Source organism: Taeniopygia guttata, chromosome 11 (genome assembly GCF_048771995.1).
Source record: "Taeniopygia guttata chromosome 11, bTaeGut7.mat, whole genome shotgun sequence".
Lineage (NCBI taxonomy): Eukaryota > Metazoa > Chordata > Aves > Passeriformes > Estrildidae > Taeniopygia > Taeniopygia guttata.
In genome coordinates this window covers 2938795-2956492 of record NC_133036.1, presented here as the reverse complement: position 1 = coordinate 2956492, position 17698 = coordinate 2938795, and the positions used below count along the sequence as shown (strand labels likewise).

The 17698-nt window shown below is 43.1% G+C and overlaps 1 protein-coding gene across 1 annotated transcript in view; it reads right to left on the bottom strand.

The window, feature by feature from the left end:
- SLC6A2 (solute carrier family 6 member 2) overlaps positions 1-10480 on the bottom strand; it is a 61716-nt gene extending 51236 nt beyond the window's left edge. The window contains exon 1 of the mRNA XM_030282284.4: positions 9934-10480. Coding sequence (XP_030138144.4) covers positions 9934-10375 — 442 coding nt within the window. The 5' untranslated portion in view covers positions 10376-10480. The remainder of the gene's footprint in view (positions 1-9933) is intronic.
- Between the last annotated feature and the right edge of the window lie 7218 nt (positions 10481-17698).

The following is a 17698-nucleotide window of genomic DNA, read 5'->3' as shown; positions in this document are numbered from 1 at the left end:
AATCTTTCAATTGTAGAATGTATCCATGAAAGTCTGTGTGGAGCTTGTTTTTTCCTCCAAAGGCAAATTTTTGAGGGTGTTTGGAGCACCTTCTAAATTTAGGATTAAAGAAATTGTTTCCTCCTGTATCAATCCTTGTGGAGAAGAGACTGTATCTCCGTTTTATTGTTGCACTGTCTTTAAAAAAAGTGTGTTCAGGGCTAACCTCTTCTTATCAATGGATTGTGTCCTTGCTGTCATTGTGGCCATGCTGACAAGTGAGGTCCTACATGTGAATTAGGCACCACTAAAAACTGCCCCTCCTATAATATCCTAATAAATAAAATAAAGTGGGAAATCCAAGAATGGTCTGTTAATAATATTTGTTATGGCTGTATTTAGGAGTAATGAGCCACCATGAAATTATTTTTTCCTGTAAAGATTGTGACATTAATTACCAGGTTGGGCTCTCCCAAGACCTGTGAGGATCTACTGCTCCACCTTGTGGTCTGAAAAACGCTTCCCGTTTCTCTGCTCCGTGCAGAGCGCTGGGCCAGGAAAAGTCCAGCCTCTTCCTCTTTTCTTATTTAACTGGAATCAGTATCATACTTTCCCTTGAGATGCGGATCTTAAGGGCAAGTAAAGTGCAGTTACCTTTGGCATGCTTCAGGATAGACATTGCAAGAGGTCTTTCATTACAGAAGAGCAAAATAGGAATGAAAATATCAGTGAAGAGTGCTGTACACACATACTCACGTAGGTCAGGAGGGGCAGAATAAATTAAAATAGTTGGCAAAAGCCAAGATGCACAATAATCAGATGCTTTTTTTAGTACATACACTGGGCCCAAGGAAACACTGGTTTGGATGGTCAATGAGGCTGTTGCAGAGGGTTCATTCTTCCATGCTGCTGTTGGGACAGAAAATCAGCTCATTCCCACAGTCCTGCAGGCCTCAGGTAAAGATGAATGCTGTGCAATTTCCCAACCACAATCCTTCCCCTACATCAATGCCACAGAAGTTTCTCAGACTAGCAAGAGTGCTGCAGTAAGACGGGACACCCAGTGCTTGGAAATTATGCAATAACTATCTCCAGCTCTGAAATAAAGACTGCAAAGGAGTAATATTCTTCTGGTGTTGAAATCCCAATTCCTGCATACGTCAGTGGGGCAGAATCAAAGCAATACTGCTCTTCTGGTGCTGGGTTTGTTCTAGGGAAGCAGTTTATAACAAACCATTCTAAGAAAGACTTCATGTCTATGTGGTCTAACACCACTAGTCTGTGAGGGTTGGATCCTATTTTGGACACCTAGCATACATTCTTAGACAATTATAATAGCCAAACTGTAGCAATCAGTTAATACCTACATGAAGAACACAGCTTCTGCAATCACTTGTGCTTTTGGAAGTGAGTGCTTGTGTTCATAAAGCCTTAAGGAGTAGGAGCACTGGAAAAATTATCATCTTCTATAAAAAGACTTATTGTATAATAAGGGAAGCTTGTCTTACTACATACCAGAAGTCAGAATGTTTGTCATAAAAAAACATTTATGGACTGGCAACAGACAACTGCCTGTCCAATCCTGCCTGAATTTTGCTTTGTAATGTGTTATCACAGAATTCTGTTCACTGGAAAATTGCTAGTGTGCTTTAGATGAATATGAGTGCAGAAAATGACGTGACTTGTGCAGCCAGACCTCCCTGCTGATAGTTACTGCTTCGAATGGTAAACCCTGGTCCCCAAAGTGCTGCTCTGTGCTGTCACCTTTGTCATGCTTCAGGAAAGATTGCAAAACTTGTTTCAATAGAGAATAGGGGAAAGGAGAAGGAAGAGTGAAAATAAAAAAAGGATAGTTTTGATAAATAGTTTCGAGGTTCTCTCCTATGGTTTTGTTGAAGAATATGTCACAAGGCAAGGAAATCAACTGTTTTCCTTCCATGCTTCTCACCTCCTTTTCCCTTCTTTATGGATTAAAGGTTTCAAAAGCTCTGTGGATAAAATTTAGTACCTTGAATCTATACAGAAGTTAAGATGCAGAATTATACTAGTTACCCAGAATTTCCATGAGAACAGGAGTTACTCAACAGTTCTGGGGATCTAGGCACTTTTGATGCTGATTTCCTGAAGGACCAGATATCCATCTATAAGAAATCAAATTCTGAATGTCAATAAAGCCTGCATTTGAAACTTTACTGACTTGGCACCAGTATATAAGATCTGCACAATTAGGACCAAATCTTTCCATCAAGGTTCAAGACTTAATACAAAGGTAGGGAGAAGGAAAGCAGATGATTAAGGAGCTGTAGTTGGAGGAGGCAATTACAGGTTGTCAGGACATGGCTAATGGGCTGCTAACACAAATCCTTTGTCTTCAAAAGCCTTGAGGAGGGAAAACTCAAGGTTTATAACCAGTGTGATATTCCTGGATTCCTTACATGCTCTTCACTGAAAATGGATTGGGACAGTGGATTTGTCCTTAATAAAATTTATTTCAACGTTGATGATGATGATGATAATAGAAACAACAATAATAATTTCTTTCTTCTTGTCTCATTTCAAGTCAAGAAGTTGAGAGTCAGGTGCAAGATTCCAGGGGGGGTTGGACAATCCTTAAGGTCCCTTCCAGCCCAAATAATTCTATGATTCTATATGTATAAAGAAAATGGAAAGTACTAAGAGAGAGGTAGTAGTGAAAGATCCAGAACTGTTTTACAAAGATGCATCATTTGAATTTGTGTCTTGACTTCTAAATTACAATATTTTAGTATAACTGTATCTCCAAGTGTACAATTATTTGTATGGTTTATTATTTTGTAATAATGTTGAGAGCAGTTAGGTAAAACAGTGTCTAATAATTGCATGTATGTATTTACATACAATGTATGTAAATGCTACAGAGATTACAGTGCAGACTGATATCTGAGAACCATACTACACTTCTTAAATATTTAATCAATTGGTTAAACTGGGACGAAGGCTTTACAACTGGGAGTTGCTGATGTGCTTACCATCAGACATAGCAAAAATGAAGACATGGGCTATTTGATGTTGCTTCCCAGAAGTTCTCAAAATTCTTTAAACCATTCATTTCCATTTTAATACACAGCAAGAGGTTCAGTAATTTACGATCTGATTTTAATCCATCATTCCTCTCACAGCATATTTAAACTCTCACTAAAGATGTATGTTCCTCCTGATCTTATGCGTAAGTTGTTGCACTAACATTTTGTTTCATATTGGTCTAAGCATGGGGAAGAAGCATTTGTCTGAAAATAATATCTTTAGACTGCTAAAGATGTATTCATATATTCATTGAACTGACAGACAGGTTTGTGGTATTTTGCCTAAAAATGAAAGTGAAATTCTGCCCCCAAACCATGTAGACTATGTCTGCATCTCTCTAGAGATATTTTGGTTTCTTCAGTAAAGAAGGGTTGTTGTCTGCTGCACTCCTAAGCCGGCCTTTCTCTTTTCCATTACTCCAAAGCTTAGGATGATGTGAGTGAGAAAGCAGGCACACAAAACTCAAGTGCCTGCTATTTCAGTTTGAATGAGTAACCAAGCACAGGTCTCCATGTCAAACTGTAATAAAGTCCTGTGTTTGTTTCAGCAGGAGTTAATATGAACTTTAAAGACTCCCTAATGTGGCTTGCAGAATTTACTTGTGCAGAAATGGTTTACTAGGGATATTTCAGTACTTCCATTCCTTGGCAGAATTGAGAAGGGTGTACAGGAATGAAGAGGGCTTGGGGGCTAGGCAGGGGATGGGAAAATCTTAGGCTGAGATTTTAAATTTTTGAAAACAGAACTAAGTTTAGTTCTTGAAGTTTTTTCTGCCTTTTAGTTTAGAATAAAGTACTTCAAGTGGTAACCAAAATGTGCATCCACTGTACTTGGAAAGATGTATCTTTGCTTTTGTCAGCTGGTCCACACCAGCTCTTTTATTGTCAGTAAAGCTGGAAAATCAGTTTTGGTAATTGATTGGAGCACCTTTTAGATCAGTTCTCAATACTTGCCCTGCATCAGCCACAGGATGATCCTCTTAATGTGTAACATCAAGCTAAATACTATGGATCTCATCTAGAACCTTTCTATGCTAATGTATCTCTACACCTTTGTAAAATTGTCAAGTTAGGAGTTGCTGGAATTGTTCAGGGACAAATAACATCTCTGCACAGGCAGATATTTAGCTGAGAGTCCAAACAGTGTGACAATTATACACTATTTCATGGTATCATACCTCAGAGTCAGAAACAAGAAGTTTACAACTGATGAAAGATTTGGGTGAGATTCAGTTCTTCCCTCTCAGCTATTCTTAATACTTCATGTGTAGTAGGTGTATGATGCAGTAGCTTATAACCCTGCAGAAATTCCTGTTCTGAAGATTTATTTTGTGGAGCCAACAAGACATGCAGATCAGAACAAGTAATTTCAGAGAAGCAGCTGGCAACTGGCATGTGAGCTCCAGTGCTGCTGATCCTGAGTGAACCCATGCCCTGCATGCACCAGGTGATTAGTGGCTGATCAAGGAAGGAAAAGAGAATAGATGGAGTGGGAAAGGGAAGAAAGCATCTGTAAGATGGACACTGACTCTGGATCTGGGAAAGGAGGCGTTTGCAACACCACACAACAGAGCATTGTCCCTAATGTCACACTATGGCTGAGAACCCAGAGCTCAAGGCTGTAGTGAAGAGATCAGCGTAACAGTTTAACCTGTCTGAGGTCAGTGGTTTGATGTGCTAATGGGAATTGAAAACCCCTTTTTAGGAAAGCAAAATTACTAGATTTGCATTTGAGCTTTGATTGACTGATGAGTCAAACTCTTGGCGTAGGCTTTGCAGTGAGATTACTTCAAAGTTGATTTATTATTATCATCATCAATGCTATTTTGAAGTATAAACTCTGATATTGTAAGGGAAAGGTCATCCACCTTTGAACTGTAAAATATCAGGTTATATTTCTTCCCCAAAATAGTGATTGAATTTGGTGGCAGACACTTTGCAAAACTGAGGAGGCAGAGTGTAGTAGAAGGACAAGGTGGTGCTGTCAGCACCACAGATTTCTCTCGGTGGAGTGGTGTGGTGGCCAGGCTCCCAGCCCTGTGGGAGGTGACAGCTCCACTCTGTCCTTGATGTGTGACAGCTCTGGGCTCCTGACTTTGTGCTGGGCCTGTTCAGGGATATTTGGATGTGGTTTATGCAGTCTTTGGTACCTGTGCTGTGGATTGCTCAGTCCTGCACTACAGCTTATGGAACTATGACTAGGACAGGGAGTATTAGGATAAATTGTAAGATAATTCTGAAGTGTATTGATTGCTGGCAAACTGTTGAAGCAAACAATTTCTGGAAATACTGTGGTATAAAAACACTTTCAAATAATGCTGCAGGGGAGATTTCAAGTGTGCATTATGGTAGCTAGAGTAATGTTAAAATATTTATCTGCCGTTATTCTTAAATTCATTTAAAACTTAATCTGACTCTTATGATACAGTTAATCTCCAGTGACTAATCCGACAATTACATGCTTCCTAATGAGTAGTCTGAACATGACTGACCTTGTAAATACTTTGGCTCACAAAAGAAGTACTTTATGTTGGTAAATTCCTTTTCTCCAAGTTTCAGTGGGAAATATTAATACTGCCTATGACTATGCGAGAACAGGAAACAAAAATGAACATTAATACTGAAAGTGTCTTGTACAAAAACTACAATAGCTTGTTAACTAAGACTGAGCATCATCCTCCCCCACTGTGAGCACATCAGTTAATCATAGTAGGCATTACTCAACTTCATTTGGCATCAGTAAAATTTCAGATGTAATCCAAATAGCAGGGTAAATCTTTCCCTAATTTGATGAGAGTATAATTTTAATAGTAGTCTTCTTCTTTATTTCACCATAGCCTCTTGTAGAGCTGGGGAGCAATTAAAATGTTGGCTGTGTTATAAAGAGTTCTTTGGATGTTGACCACTTACAGAGAGAGTCATACAGCAGGGAATCTTTTTGCTTAAAAAAAATTTTTTAAAAAGTGCTTTTGCCAGAAAGGTGATAACAAGGATATAGCTCTTGTAAGACTAGCCAGTAGAAATGACCATAGTTGATGATTTCTCCAGTAACAAGCCCTGCTCCTTTGCAACTCTCACAAATGCACTGCACAAAACATATTCCATCTGCTGCAAACAGAACTTTTCCCCTATGCTGTAAGCAACAGTCAAATACTGTAAGTTGTGGTCTTTTTTGATCAGCTGGACTGACAAGGTGGTGTTTGAGATTTCTCCCTTTTGGAGTGTTGCCATATCTACTTAGTGGGAGCTTGCAGATTTTCCCCATCTGTTCAGAGTCTACCCTATCACCTGATAAATACTTTAGAGCACACAGTGGACATATCCTACTTTCAAGAAGTCAGTGAGGGCAAGAACTCCTCCAGTCTGTCCATACTAAACTATCCTGTAAGCTTTCTGTGGCACATTTCATTACAATACAGCCACTGGATCTGTCTGCCTTTGTAAAGCAGGCAAATCCTATGAAAATAGGTAACTGATATAGAAAAATAAATGCTCTAGATTTTTAGACCTTACTAAAGACTGGGGATTTTTTAATAGCAGAAGAATGATTCCAAAAATTACAGTTGTTTACAGAAGGGTTACATTCTGCCATCTATCTTTGTGCAGAAGTCCCATTGGGGTCTCTCAGCAGGCTACTCCCAAAACACAGATGTTTCTGGCTATTCATTCAGTGTTTTAGTTCTGCTGGATGCTTCTTACTCTCTAGCTTTTTGTTACTGGGAGCTTGTTAAAACATAGATGTTTCGTTTTGTTACCACCACCAGCGCTTCCTCCGAAGTTACCTAACCAAAAAAGTCTGTATAGCTGCCACTGGGTGGTGTATGCCTTGTGAAAGTAAAACTTTCAGAGTTGTCTATAAGTGGAACTTCCAGATCTAACCCAAAAGAAGGGGGTGTGTATACATCCATGTCCTGGTAAAATTCAACTTTGAATTGGGCAATAGAGTGTGTGTTTATATTTTCCTTCTCAGTTCTTATAAGTTTCATGCTTTCTTGAGAGCCACCTACTTTTACAAACATGGAAAGGCCCTTAGTATGTCTGCAGGCATCTTGAATTAATCACAATTATCTTTAGGACATAGTCCATATGTCAACCACCTAACATTTTTTTAAATGCAAAGGAAGATGCCATTTTCTACCACTTCCATGTCCTTGATGTTGTTGTTCAAATTCTAAGAAGATTTTTAGAACCTTTGTGGTGTAGCTTTTGGTTAGATAGCAGAATTTCTTTTTGTTAGGTGTCACAGACCATGCTGAGCCAGGATTTAGGGCATTGTAAACTGCTTGTGCTTCTGTTCCACCAACTATTTTGTATCAATTGGCTGATAATGTGTTCATAACCCACATATTTGACTGTCCAAAGTCAGCTCTAGAGCTCTGGTTATGTCACTGAGGCTGAGTAATTGCTGAGTCTTTCAGAATAAAGAGAAACTGCAGGAGGAAGAGGAAAAAAACATTTTACCTTCCACTGCTTTACTTTATGCATACCATCCAATTCAAGTTTATGTGTTCTGTTGGTTTCTTCTTTACCTAGCAGCTCCTCATAAATATCAAAAGGCAAACTGTAATGCTAGTATGAGTATCCTATAAATTTTTTTATAGGTTAAGTCTGAACATGCTAGACAAGTATAAAAGCAACTTCTGATTTCATCCCTTTAGTTTGCTCAGACGTCCAGAAAAACTACTAAGATAGTGAAATTAAGTTTTCCCCATGTCTATATCCACATACCAATTTTTGTATGGGGATACATAGCAATTATATGAAACCCATTGTGTTATCCTTTTGAGGCAGCAAAAGTTAAATTAGTGCTGGGAAGCTTCTCTCATGCAATAGCAGCGAGGGGCAGGGGGGGAGACATTTAAGAATATCTGTGATTTATGACTGGAAAGATTTCAACAAAATCCAACGATATGCCACAGCATATGCACATATGCCTGTTGCCTTATGTTTTTTGGTCTTGTAGGAAAATTTACTCGTAAAGCAAACAAGCTCCCAAAACACTGTTCAAAAGAAAGAAGGGACTGAGTTGGCTTGAAACTCAGTAAAGTACTTCTAGAGCCTGAAACTCTTACAAGAGTTTCTACTGACTAGAACTGATATGTATGTCCAACATAAGAGTCAATGGATGGAAAAAAATTAAGATACCAGAGTGTTTGGTCTCTGTATCAGTAAACAGTTCTCGGCCACTCTATAGACTTTGGTAGCAAAGAGCCTCTCTACCTTCGATGATATGGAAAATTACTGCAAACTTTTTACTGAAATGTGCCTCTTATAGCTGTTGGCTTTCTCTTCACTGCCATTTGGAAGTATTTGAATCAGAAGACACTAATGAAGACCCATTTTTTTCTAGCTGAACTGGCATAAGATAATACATGATTGCTGAACAAAATGCAAGAGGTGCAGACTGTTACCTTCTGTGCCTGAGCTGGCAGTGAATTATGAAGGAAGCAGGTTAGGAAATTAAGTGACCCAAATTACTGTAGAAAAGAGTTCAGGCACTCTGGGTGTCACCTTGTGCAATGTGAGATACGACAATATATCTCTTTCCCTGAAAATTGCCAGATAACATGGAGATGTGGCAGTGGTGCATCTGCCCTGAGTGGCATCCTGAATGATGCTGCCCCACCTGCACCTGACCCAGGAGGAGCCTGCTGGGTTCCTGATGCATTGTGCTGCTGTAGTGTGAATGACCAGGACTATTTTTGGACGTAACGAAATAAAGATGAAAGCTATTTTTCAGTACTAACTACTTTCTTCAGTTTGTCTGTGTGGTGAGCAGAGAGATTTTCTGACTCCTCTCAGAAGTTTTGGAGCTACCAATTCGATTGAGTTTTTCATTAGCACCAATATCCTATTAAGTTCCAAGGACAGGTATAATTCCATGTTATTTAATAGGGATTTTTCCATTCATCCTGCATTCCTATTTTCACAGGAAGCAATTATTTTATGCTACAAGCGTGACCTATTAGCCTTTATCACCAGGCAACCACACTATCACTATATACATACATAAATATCTTTCAGAACGTGCTTTCTCTCTGTCAGTTCTGTCTGTGTGGTTCAGCGTTCACACACAGTTCTCCATCTGCCAGGCAGGGTCTGTTCCTTCTGTGTGTGATTTGAGAGCACCCCAGGCACCTGCCCGGCTCGCAGATGGTGTTACTCCATCACAGGCTGGAGTCATCACTGACAGCACAGCGTACTTCGGGGAGATGAAAGAGGATGATGGAGTTAAGGTCTTACTGAAGACATGCCAGACAATCGGAGCCAACTATATATATTACTTTGTGTAATTTTTTGTTTCTGTCATTGCCAAACTGTGCAGGAGGCGAGGCTTTGTTTGTAACAAGTCTCCTACCTACTTTGGAGGAGGGGAGAACCCCCACACTGCAGAACCGAGGGCAGAAGTCACAATCTTACATTAAAACTGCCCCCACGAAACCTTTCAGTGGTCTGGCACTAGCTCTTCTAGATGCTATTTTTCTGCTTGAGTGTCTTTGGTTTGGCCTTTCCCCCCCCCCCCCCCCCACCCCTCCTCTTGGTGCTATTTTTTGCGAACGAAAAAAAGTGTTAAGCAGCCTGGAGCGGCAGCAGAAGGCAAATACGCCTGTACTGAAAAACTAAGTAAAACTTCGAGGAGTGTGTGAGCACTGGCTCCCGGGAAGGGGTTGAGCGGTGGGTCCCGCTGCCCGGGAGGAGCGGGGAGCGCTGCGGAGCGCCGCGGGGCCGCCGCTCCTCCCTTGGCCACCCGGCGCCGCGCCCGGGCACCGCGGGGTGAGCCCGGCTCCCGGTGTCCCCCAGAAACTCCCACCGCAGCGGGATGCCGTCCTCGCGGCGGTGCGCCTCGGGGCTGTGGGGCCGGGGAAAAAGACCTCGCAAGCGGTTGTCTTACCCCCTCCATTTTTGTAGCAGAGGTATGGAAATCGCCAGACGTTGGCCAGGTCCACGGCGAAGCCGATGACGGAGAGGAGGAAGTCGATCTTCTTGCCCCAGGTCTCCCTGTCCTGGGTGCCCCGCGGCGCGGGGGCGGCGGGCAGGAGGCTGCTGCTGGTGTACTGCACCCCGTTGTGCTCCTTCACCAGGATCAGCTCCACGTCCTTCTTCGGCGGCGGCGGCGGCCCCGCGCGGTCCGGCAAGGGGGCCACCACCGACACTTTGCGCTCGGGCTGGACCTGTTTGTTCATCCTCGCCTTAAACATCCAGAGAGAGCGAGCTGAGGAGGGGGCGCGGGCGCGCAGATAACGGAAGTGCGCTTCCGTTGGCGGAGGCGACTCCGCGCTCAGCCCGGCGGTGTCAGCGCGGCGGGAGCGAGGCACGGCCGTAATAAGAGCCATGCAAATGAGGCGGGAGAGGGGGGACCGCGGCGCCCCCGGGGAGCGGGGCTGCCCGCGCCCTCTTCCGCGGGGAGCGGCCGCACCTGGGGCCGCCCGGCCCCGCCAGCTCCGACCCGCGCCCCGCACTGCCCGGAGCCCCGCACTGCCCGGAGCCCACACAGCCCGGAGCTCCTAACGCCCGGAGCCCGCACCGCCCGGAGCCCCGCACTGCCCGGAGCCCCGCACCGCCCGGAGCCCCGCACTGTCCGGAGCCCCGCACTGTCCGGAGCCCCTCACCGCCCGGAGCCCCGCACCACCCGGAGCCCCGCACTGCCCGGAGCCCGCACAGCCCGGAGCTCTGCACTGTCCGGAGCTCTGCACTACCCGGAGCCCCGCACTGCCCGGAGCCCCGCACTGTCCGGAGCTCCGCACGGTCCGGAGCTCTGCACTGTCCGGAGCTCCTAACGCCCGGAGCTCGCGCGGCCCGGAGCTCTGCACTGTCCGGAGCCCCGCACCGCCCAGAGCCCCGCACTGTCCGGAGCCCCGCACTGTCCGGAGCTCTGCACCGCCCGGAGCCCCGCACTGTCCGGAGCTCTGCACCGCCCGGAGCCCCGCACTGTCCGGAGCTCTGCACCGCCCGGAGCCCCGCACTGTCCGGAGCTCTGCACTGTCCGGAGCTCTGCACTGTCCGGAGCCCCGCACTGTCCGGAGCCCCGCACTGTCCGGAGCTCTGCACCGCCCGGAGCCCCGCACTGTCCGGAGCTCTGCACCGCCCGGAGCCCCGCACTGTCCGGAGCTCTGCACTGTCCGGAGCCCCGCACTGTCCGGAGCCCCGCACCGTCCCTGGTTCCCCGCCGAGTTACTCGGTTCGGCTCCGTCCTGCCGCAGAGTACGGCGCGCTCGGAGCTGCTGCATCCCGCCGGGCAAAACACGCATCCCTAGCCCAGGCAGCTGAAATTGCCGTTAGCAGGCAACAGGTAGATTGCATTGCCCACTTCTCTTCTTTCTCGGCTGATCTCCCCTGTCCGCTAGTGTGGCTTTAGTTAAACGGTAGAATTGTTGTGTTTTGACATCAGTACCTGGGGGGATGCAGGCTGCACGGCAGAGCTGGACAATGCTAATGCTCTTGTGCCTGGGCTGACGGATGCCCAGCTTCTTTCATGGCAAGTAGGAGGCTGGTTGAATTCAGTTATCAGGCTGAGGCATTTGTGGGACATTAGCTATTTACTGCTATACAGATGGAACCCGAGTCTTTTCCATGTAAAATGGGGAAACAAGTATCTGGCAGAACAGTGATTGGTGCCAGAAGATGGCTAAATGCAGCTGCAGAAAGGGGTTTTCAGGGGCTCTTCTTGTTGCAGCTGTGAATAGTAACTCTACACCCTGTGTTAGTTAAGGGAATAAAATTTGTTCTCAAAAGACAGAAACCAGCTTTCCCTCCCCAGTAGTAAGTAGCTTCCCTTCTGCCGGTCATCAGTAGGACCAGGTCAAGACACAGAGGATTCTCGAAGGTGTTACAGCCTACCATACTTATTTACTCTGCTAGAGCTGATAAAACACTTTTACATATATTGTAATACATAAAGAGGTGATAGTCAGAGTTCATAAAGAAAACCAGATTTGTCTGCAAACTTGGAATGTGAAAAAGAATATCACCTCAGAGTTAAAGTTCACATATTGGCTTCCACCCCATCTCTCTTTAGGCCACAGACTAAAAAGGTGCTAGCAAGACAGCTAGTGACAATATACAGATTTTATGCCTTCACAAAAAATGCTTGGTTCAAGCTCCAGCATCCAAGCTCTGACTTGAATCCTAAAGCCTTCATTGGGTGAAGTATTTGAGCAGTGGCTCTATGTTCCAGAGCACTTAGGTGCTTAGACCATGCAGCTCATATGTTCTCTTTTGGTCACTCTGTGACTTCTTGTCCTTGTCTCTTTCCAAGACACCACACAAGACTTTTTCTCTGCTTTTGGACACTCCATGCCATACGTGCTGTCTGTATGACTATCCCATGGTGCCCTATGAGCAGTTGCTGTTTTCCTGTGCAGTGCAGCCCACGGGATCGTGCTCGTGCGCAGCTGCGCTGCTGCCTCCCCCTCGCAGCACCCATCAGTCACTCCACAACATGCACCAAAACCACCAAACACAGACCGTGTGCCATGCACTGCCCCCAAATACGCCTGGCTCACCTGAGTTTAGGTGAATCTGCACCCCCATTCTCCCACAGCAAATACAGGGCACGCTCTGTTTCAGACATAAAGGCAGCCTCTGCTCTCAGCTGCACAGCCCTGAAGGCATCTTGTTGACAAACTCACCAGATAGCACTGTGGGTGTCTCTGTCCCATGCCCTGGTACCTATGGGGAGGGGGAAGATGTCTGAAGGGGAACTGCTCCTTCTTGGTTCCACCACTCAGGGACTGCAGTCTCTCTGGGAGCTGAAGATGTAGTCTAGCCAGTAAGGAGCTTTTAAAACCTGGTTCCCCTCTCTCCACGTGACTATTACTGCCTTAATGATCTGCACAGACTTCCTACGCTAGACAGTGGCACTCCTGTGTTGCTTCTGGAAAAATAGGGCCTTGCTGAGGAACACCCTTTCCCCCACTAGGTCTCAATTAGCTGAGCTTGATCATGATGTCTATGGTGGGAGGAATCTAGAAAGCCCCCGCTTATTTCCTAAGAGAATTAAGTCACTCTGCATATATAGACACGCACATGCACATGCACACACACATATATATATATATTTTTTTTTTACATGTATGCCTTTAGTTCTTGCATGGAAAGTGTGCACAATCTGGTTAATGTAATATCTGCTGCACCCTCAAGGTAAGAAAGTCCTCAATTTGATTTTATGAAAAAGTTGCTTAATCTTGAATCTGTCTGGATCTTGTTATGCCTAATGTAGCCTGACAGTGGATAGAGTTGAAGTCAGAGAAGAGAATATTGTATTTAGAAGCCTCAGTGGGGCCAGGAAAGATGGCAGGGTGTTAGAGATATGCCACAGTTGGCTGGGAAACAGGTTGTAATTTACTTCAGTAAATAGTCAGGTACTGCTAGGTTAGTCATCAATAATTCAAATTCTTGTCTGTCATTTCTTGTGATGTATGGGAGAATATAGTGTGTGCTGTAGCAGTAAACTGAGGCTGTCACTCACACATTAGTGTCTAGGAAGAAAAAAACCCCAGTGAACAACAATTCTGCGTGTACTTTCAGAGTTCCATTTGCTGGTGGTGTGAAGGCTTACTGTGCTTGTTGGCAGCAGAGTTTGAATTCTCCAATGCTGGCAGCACAGCCCTCTGCCACTGACCTACAGAACTACAGGAGCTGCCTACAGTCCTTCCTAAGAACCTAGGAACGTCTTCTGAGAAGGGCAGTACCAAACAAACAGTATTTAAATAGTCTGGAACTTGCACTTTACTGTTGGTGCATCTGTAAGAATCTTGCTTCATGAAGTGTCTGATATGCTTGGTGCAAGAGCTTGGCAGTTGAGCCAAGGAAAACAGTAACTGAGAGAGGATATAATTGTTTTGTAAGTAAATTGAGATAAATGTCACTGAGAAAAAACACCACCACTGTTTAAACCAAAGGAATCACAATAAATTTAGTGGGAAAATGAAAAGAGTTCTAACTATCAAAGCAGTGAATGCAATGGGAACTAAGGACTTGGGGCTTGGGATATTTTTTTATGAGTAGTTTTATATGACAAAGTTGTTCCTTGACTTGAAGACTTGGGACATCAGTTTCTTATTATAATCCAAGACACAGTGAAAAAAGTAGAAAGGGGAACGGATGTATACATCAAGTATTTAATTTCATGTCCTGGTATACCTACAGAAACTCATTCTGGCCTTGAGGCTCACCATCACTAAAAAGACTAAACATTTTTCAAACAAAGTGCATAAGTTGAATGAGGTTAGGTTTAGTTATTCTGTAATAGAAGAAACTTGAGGAATAGCCAGTTGCTGCAGGAACTGGGAACAAAGCCTTCTGACTAAATCAATGTTAAAAGGATTTCACAGTGATAGGAACATGGCATTGGCAGGGGTGCCCATCTTTCTAGGTTAATAAGTAAAGGATGCCATGCCATGGACTATACTGGGCATCTTTTAATGACAGGAGATATATCAGCCCCAGCTTCTTGGACTTTTAAGAGTGGGTTGGGCATGTTTCCTTCACAATGTCTCTAAAATTACACTGCCATTCCAAATGTAATGTTTATTTGGTATTTAAAAGTTCCATGTTTTATTGTTACCAGGCTGCTGTCATCGTATCTCTTACCTAGAGGTAAAGAAATGCATCTCTTTCACTGAGAAGGGCTTGTTTGAGTTGGTTCTACCCAGCATTTTGACATTGTCTGTCATGTTACAAACTGTCTTCAGACTGAAAATAAATATTACAGAAACGCTTCACAGTATTTTGGTATTCTGTTCATGCAAGAGTACCAAGTTCTAGGGGAAAACAAGGCATCTCCCTGTTTCTCATGATAACAGCTTTTGTAACTTCCTTATCAAATTGCTTGAGATTGTCACAATACACACCTTCAAGGCACATTTTACCTGGGATCTGCTACCTCTGGCACCCGATGACCTTCCTGAGACCATCAGTGTCACTCAAAAAAGCTATCCCATGGCGTCTTTATTATTTTATAACATACAGAATATGTGTATGTGGATAGGATGACACTGAAGTCCAGCAGTTTTTATCCCTCATAATTACACCACTGCCCCTTCTCTATAGGCATAACTTTTTCACCTCTCTTTGACCTCTTTCCAGTTTACTAGCACTTAGTGTCTTTTAAAGATTTCATTCTCCTTTGGAACGTTTCATACAGTAGTTAAGTTTCAGCTTCAGCATATTCTTTCTTGCTATCTGTTTTGGATCACTAGCTCCTGCTGCTGCTTTAGCACCAGGCTCATTCTGTTCCAGTTGTATGAGAGCAATTTGCAAAGCTGATTGTTAAGTGGGGTGGAACTGGGAGCACTCCCAGTGTAAGTCTGACTGTGCATGGGGTACACTCCATCCTCCTCCATGCTTGGCTTGTGCAAGAGAGAAGTGTGTGCAGGGTCCAAAGAGTGCAAGGGTCCAAAAGGTGCAAAAGGGAGTAAGGGCACACACTGACCTCATCTCTGCTTTGAACGGCAGGAGAACCAGTACAGCCAGCTCTGCTGTAGTCCTTCCTTTGGGTTCACCAGGTTATATATCAGTGTAATCTTTCTCTTTTCTGGTTGGAATAAACTTTTCTAGAGCAAAAATGGCCTAGATTTTAGATGAAGTCTTACCAACCTTTAGTGAAATAGTAATAATTCCCAGGATAATCAGCCAATATTTTAAAGAGAAGGGGATCTCACTTGCCTTTTTCACATCTGTACTAAATGTCTGTCCACAAACACCCAAGTCATTCTTCTCTGTCACTTCTCTAATTCTTCAAGACCAGGTTTACCATTTCATTCTGTTTGCTTCCATCCCACCTCTGTTATGCTGGGTTTCCTTTTATTCCCTGTGTGAGTCCCATTCTTCACTGATTAAATGTTGCCTGCCAACTTCATCTTCTCTAAATTTCATTAGCAAACACAAACTTTTGGGTGCATATTATTAATGCAAATATTTAATAAAATCATTCCCACTAACAGATCTTTCAAGATGGGTAATCTCACTTCAAGCCTGTAATTATTCTTACAGCACAACATAGTATTATATCCTCTTTAGTCAGTTCCTTTCCTGTCTTAACAATTCTATTTATCTCCATGTCTTCTGCTCAGACTAACAATTACAAATGTCATTGTAACAGCTAATTTGTAAAGTCGTGATAGATTAATATCTACCCCATTTTCCTTGCTTTTATAAGAGGCAATTATGAGAAAAAGGTACCAGATTAATCTGTCTTCCTTTGGGAAGCTGGTTTCGCATGTAGGAGTTTTCTGTGCTTGTACACCTGTGGGTAGAATTCGTGAAAAGGGTTTTAACTTGGGAGCTCCATGTGGTCATAGCATTATTTGTATCTGCCTAAATCAAGGTTTTTCTAAGATACTTCATCATTTCTGTCATCTGCAGACCCTAAACAAGGCACCTCACTTGGTGTCTAAAGCTAGACTGGAAGATGACTCAAAATATCCAGCGATATAAAAATTTGCTCAAATTCATGTGATCCTAAGGTGATTTTTAACTGCACTGCTGATGGCAAGGTTTTGGGTATTATTTTCATCCTGTTAAAAGACTAAACAAAAATCCAGAAGCAATCTGTTCTTACTTGCTGGGAGGACCTGTCCTTTCTTTTGCTGCCAGTCTCTTGCTGATATCGCAGCTTGTACAGCAAATAAAATATGTCTAATTGTGCAGGCTGCAAAAAAAAAAAAAAAAAAAAAAGATTGAGAATGAGCTTGATATCTTGCTTAATTAAAAATAAGTACCTTAATACAGGCTACTGATTTTAGGTTTATTGTGTACTATACTGATCAGTGAACATTCAAAGTCAATCTTTATGTAGTCTCATTCAGTTTAAGAGGGATCATGCACCTTTATCTGAATGCACAATAGGATGAATTATTTTTCCAAATGCAAAGCAGATGATTTCACTGATTACAATAAAGTCCAAACAAAGAGTGCAAACATTTAAATTTTTAATGGTTGGTGCTTTCTACTGGGCCAAATATTTGGGATCAAATTTCTTCCTTTGGTACAGAAACAGAACTCTCTGTGACCAGTGAGAATGATATGTGGAAAGATGATGCGGCAATAAAAGCCTCACTTATCTAAGTTCTGTTTCTCATTTTTGAGAATTCTCATTTTCTAAGAGTACTCAGAAATAATCAAATTATACTAAATAACATTGGTTTTTTTCACTACAAGAAGGCTTGCAAGCAGAGGTTCACACTGCAGTTGCTTACACTGTGGCTATATACAAATCAGAATTCTGTTGTGCTAGGTTCTGGACATCCACAAGGACAGAATAAAGTTAGATTCACCTAATCTACCTAGAAGCAGTGAGCTTTCCATTGCTGTTACTTGAGAGAAAGGATCATTGTGGCTGTTAGTGGTCCTAAGGCAACTCATTTCCTTAAGCTTTTGATACTGTGATTCCATGTATTTGAGACAGAAAGAAAAAATCTACTAGCTAATAAAAACTAGTCTCCTCAAAAACACTGAAAATGACCAATTATTTATTTCTCTTAAGAAGAAAGTAAATCTCTAAAAATATCAACTTTTGAAAAGATTCAAGTCTCATCATGGGTATTAGCTGAAGAGCAAAAAATAGTTTCTCCCCAAAGCTTAAGAACTTTTTGTATGTCTTGCCTTATGAAAGTTTACACATTAATCTTACAGGCATCTTCACCTCATGTATAGGT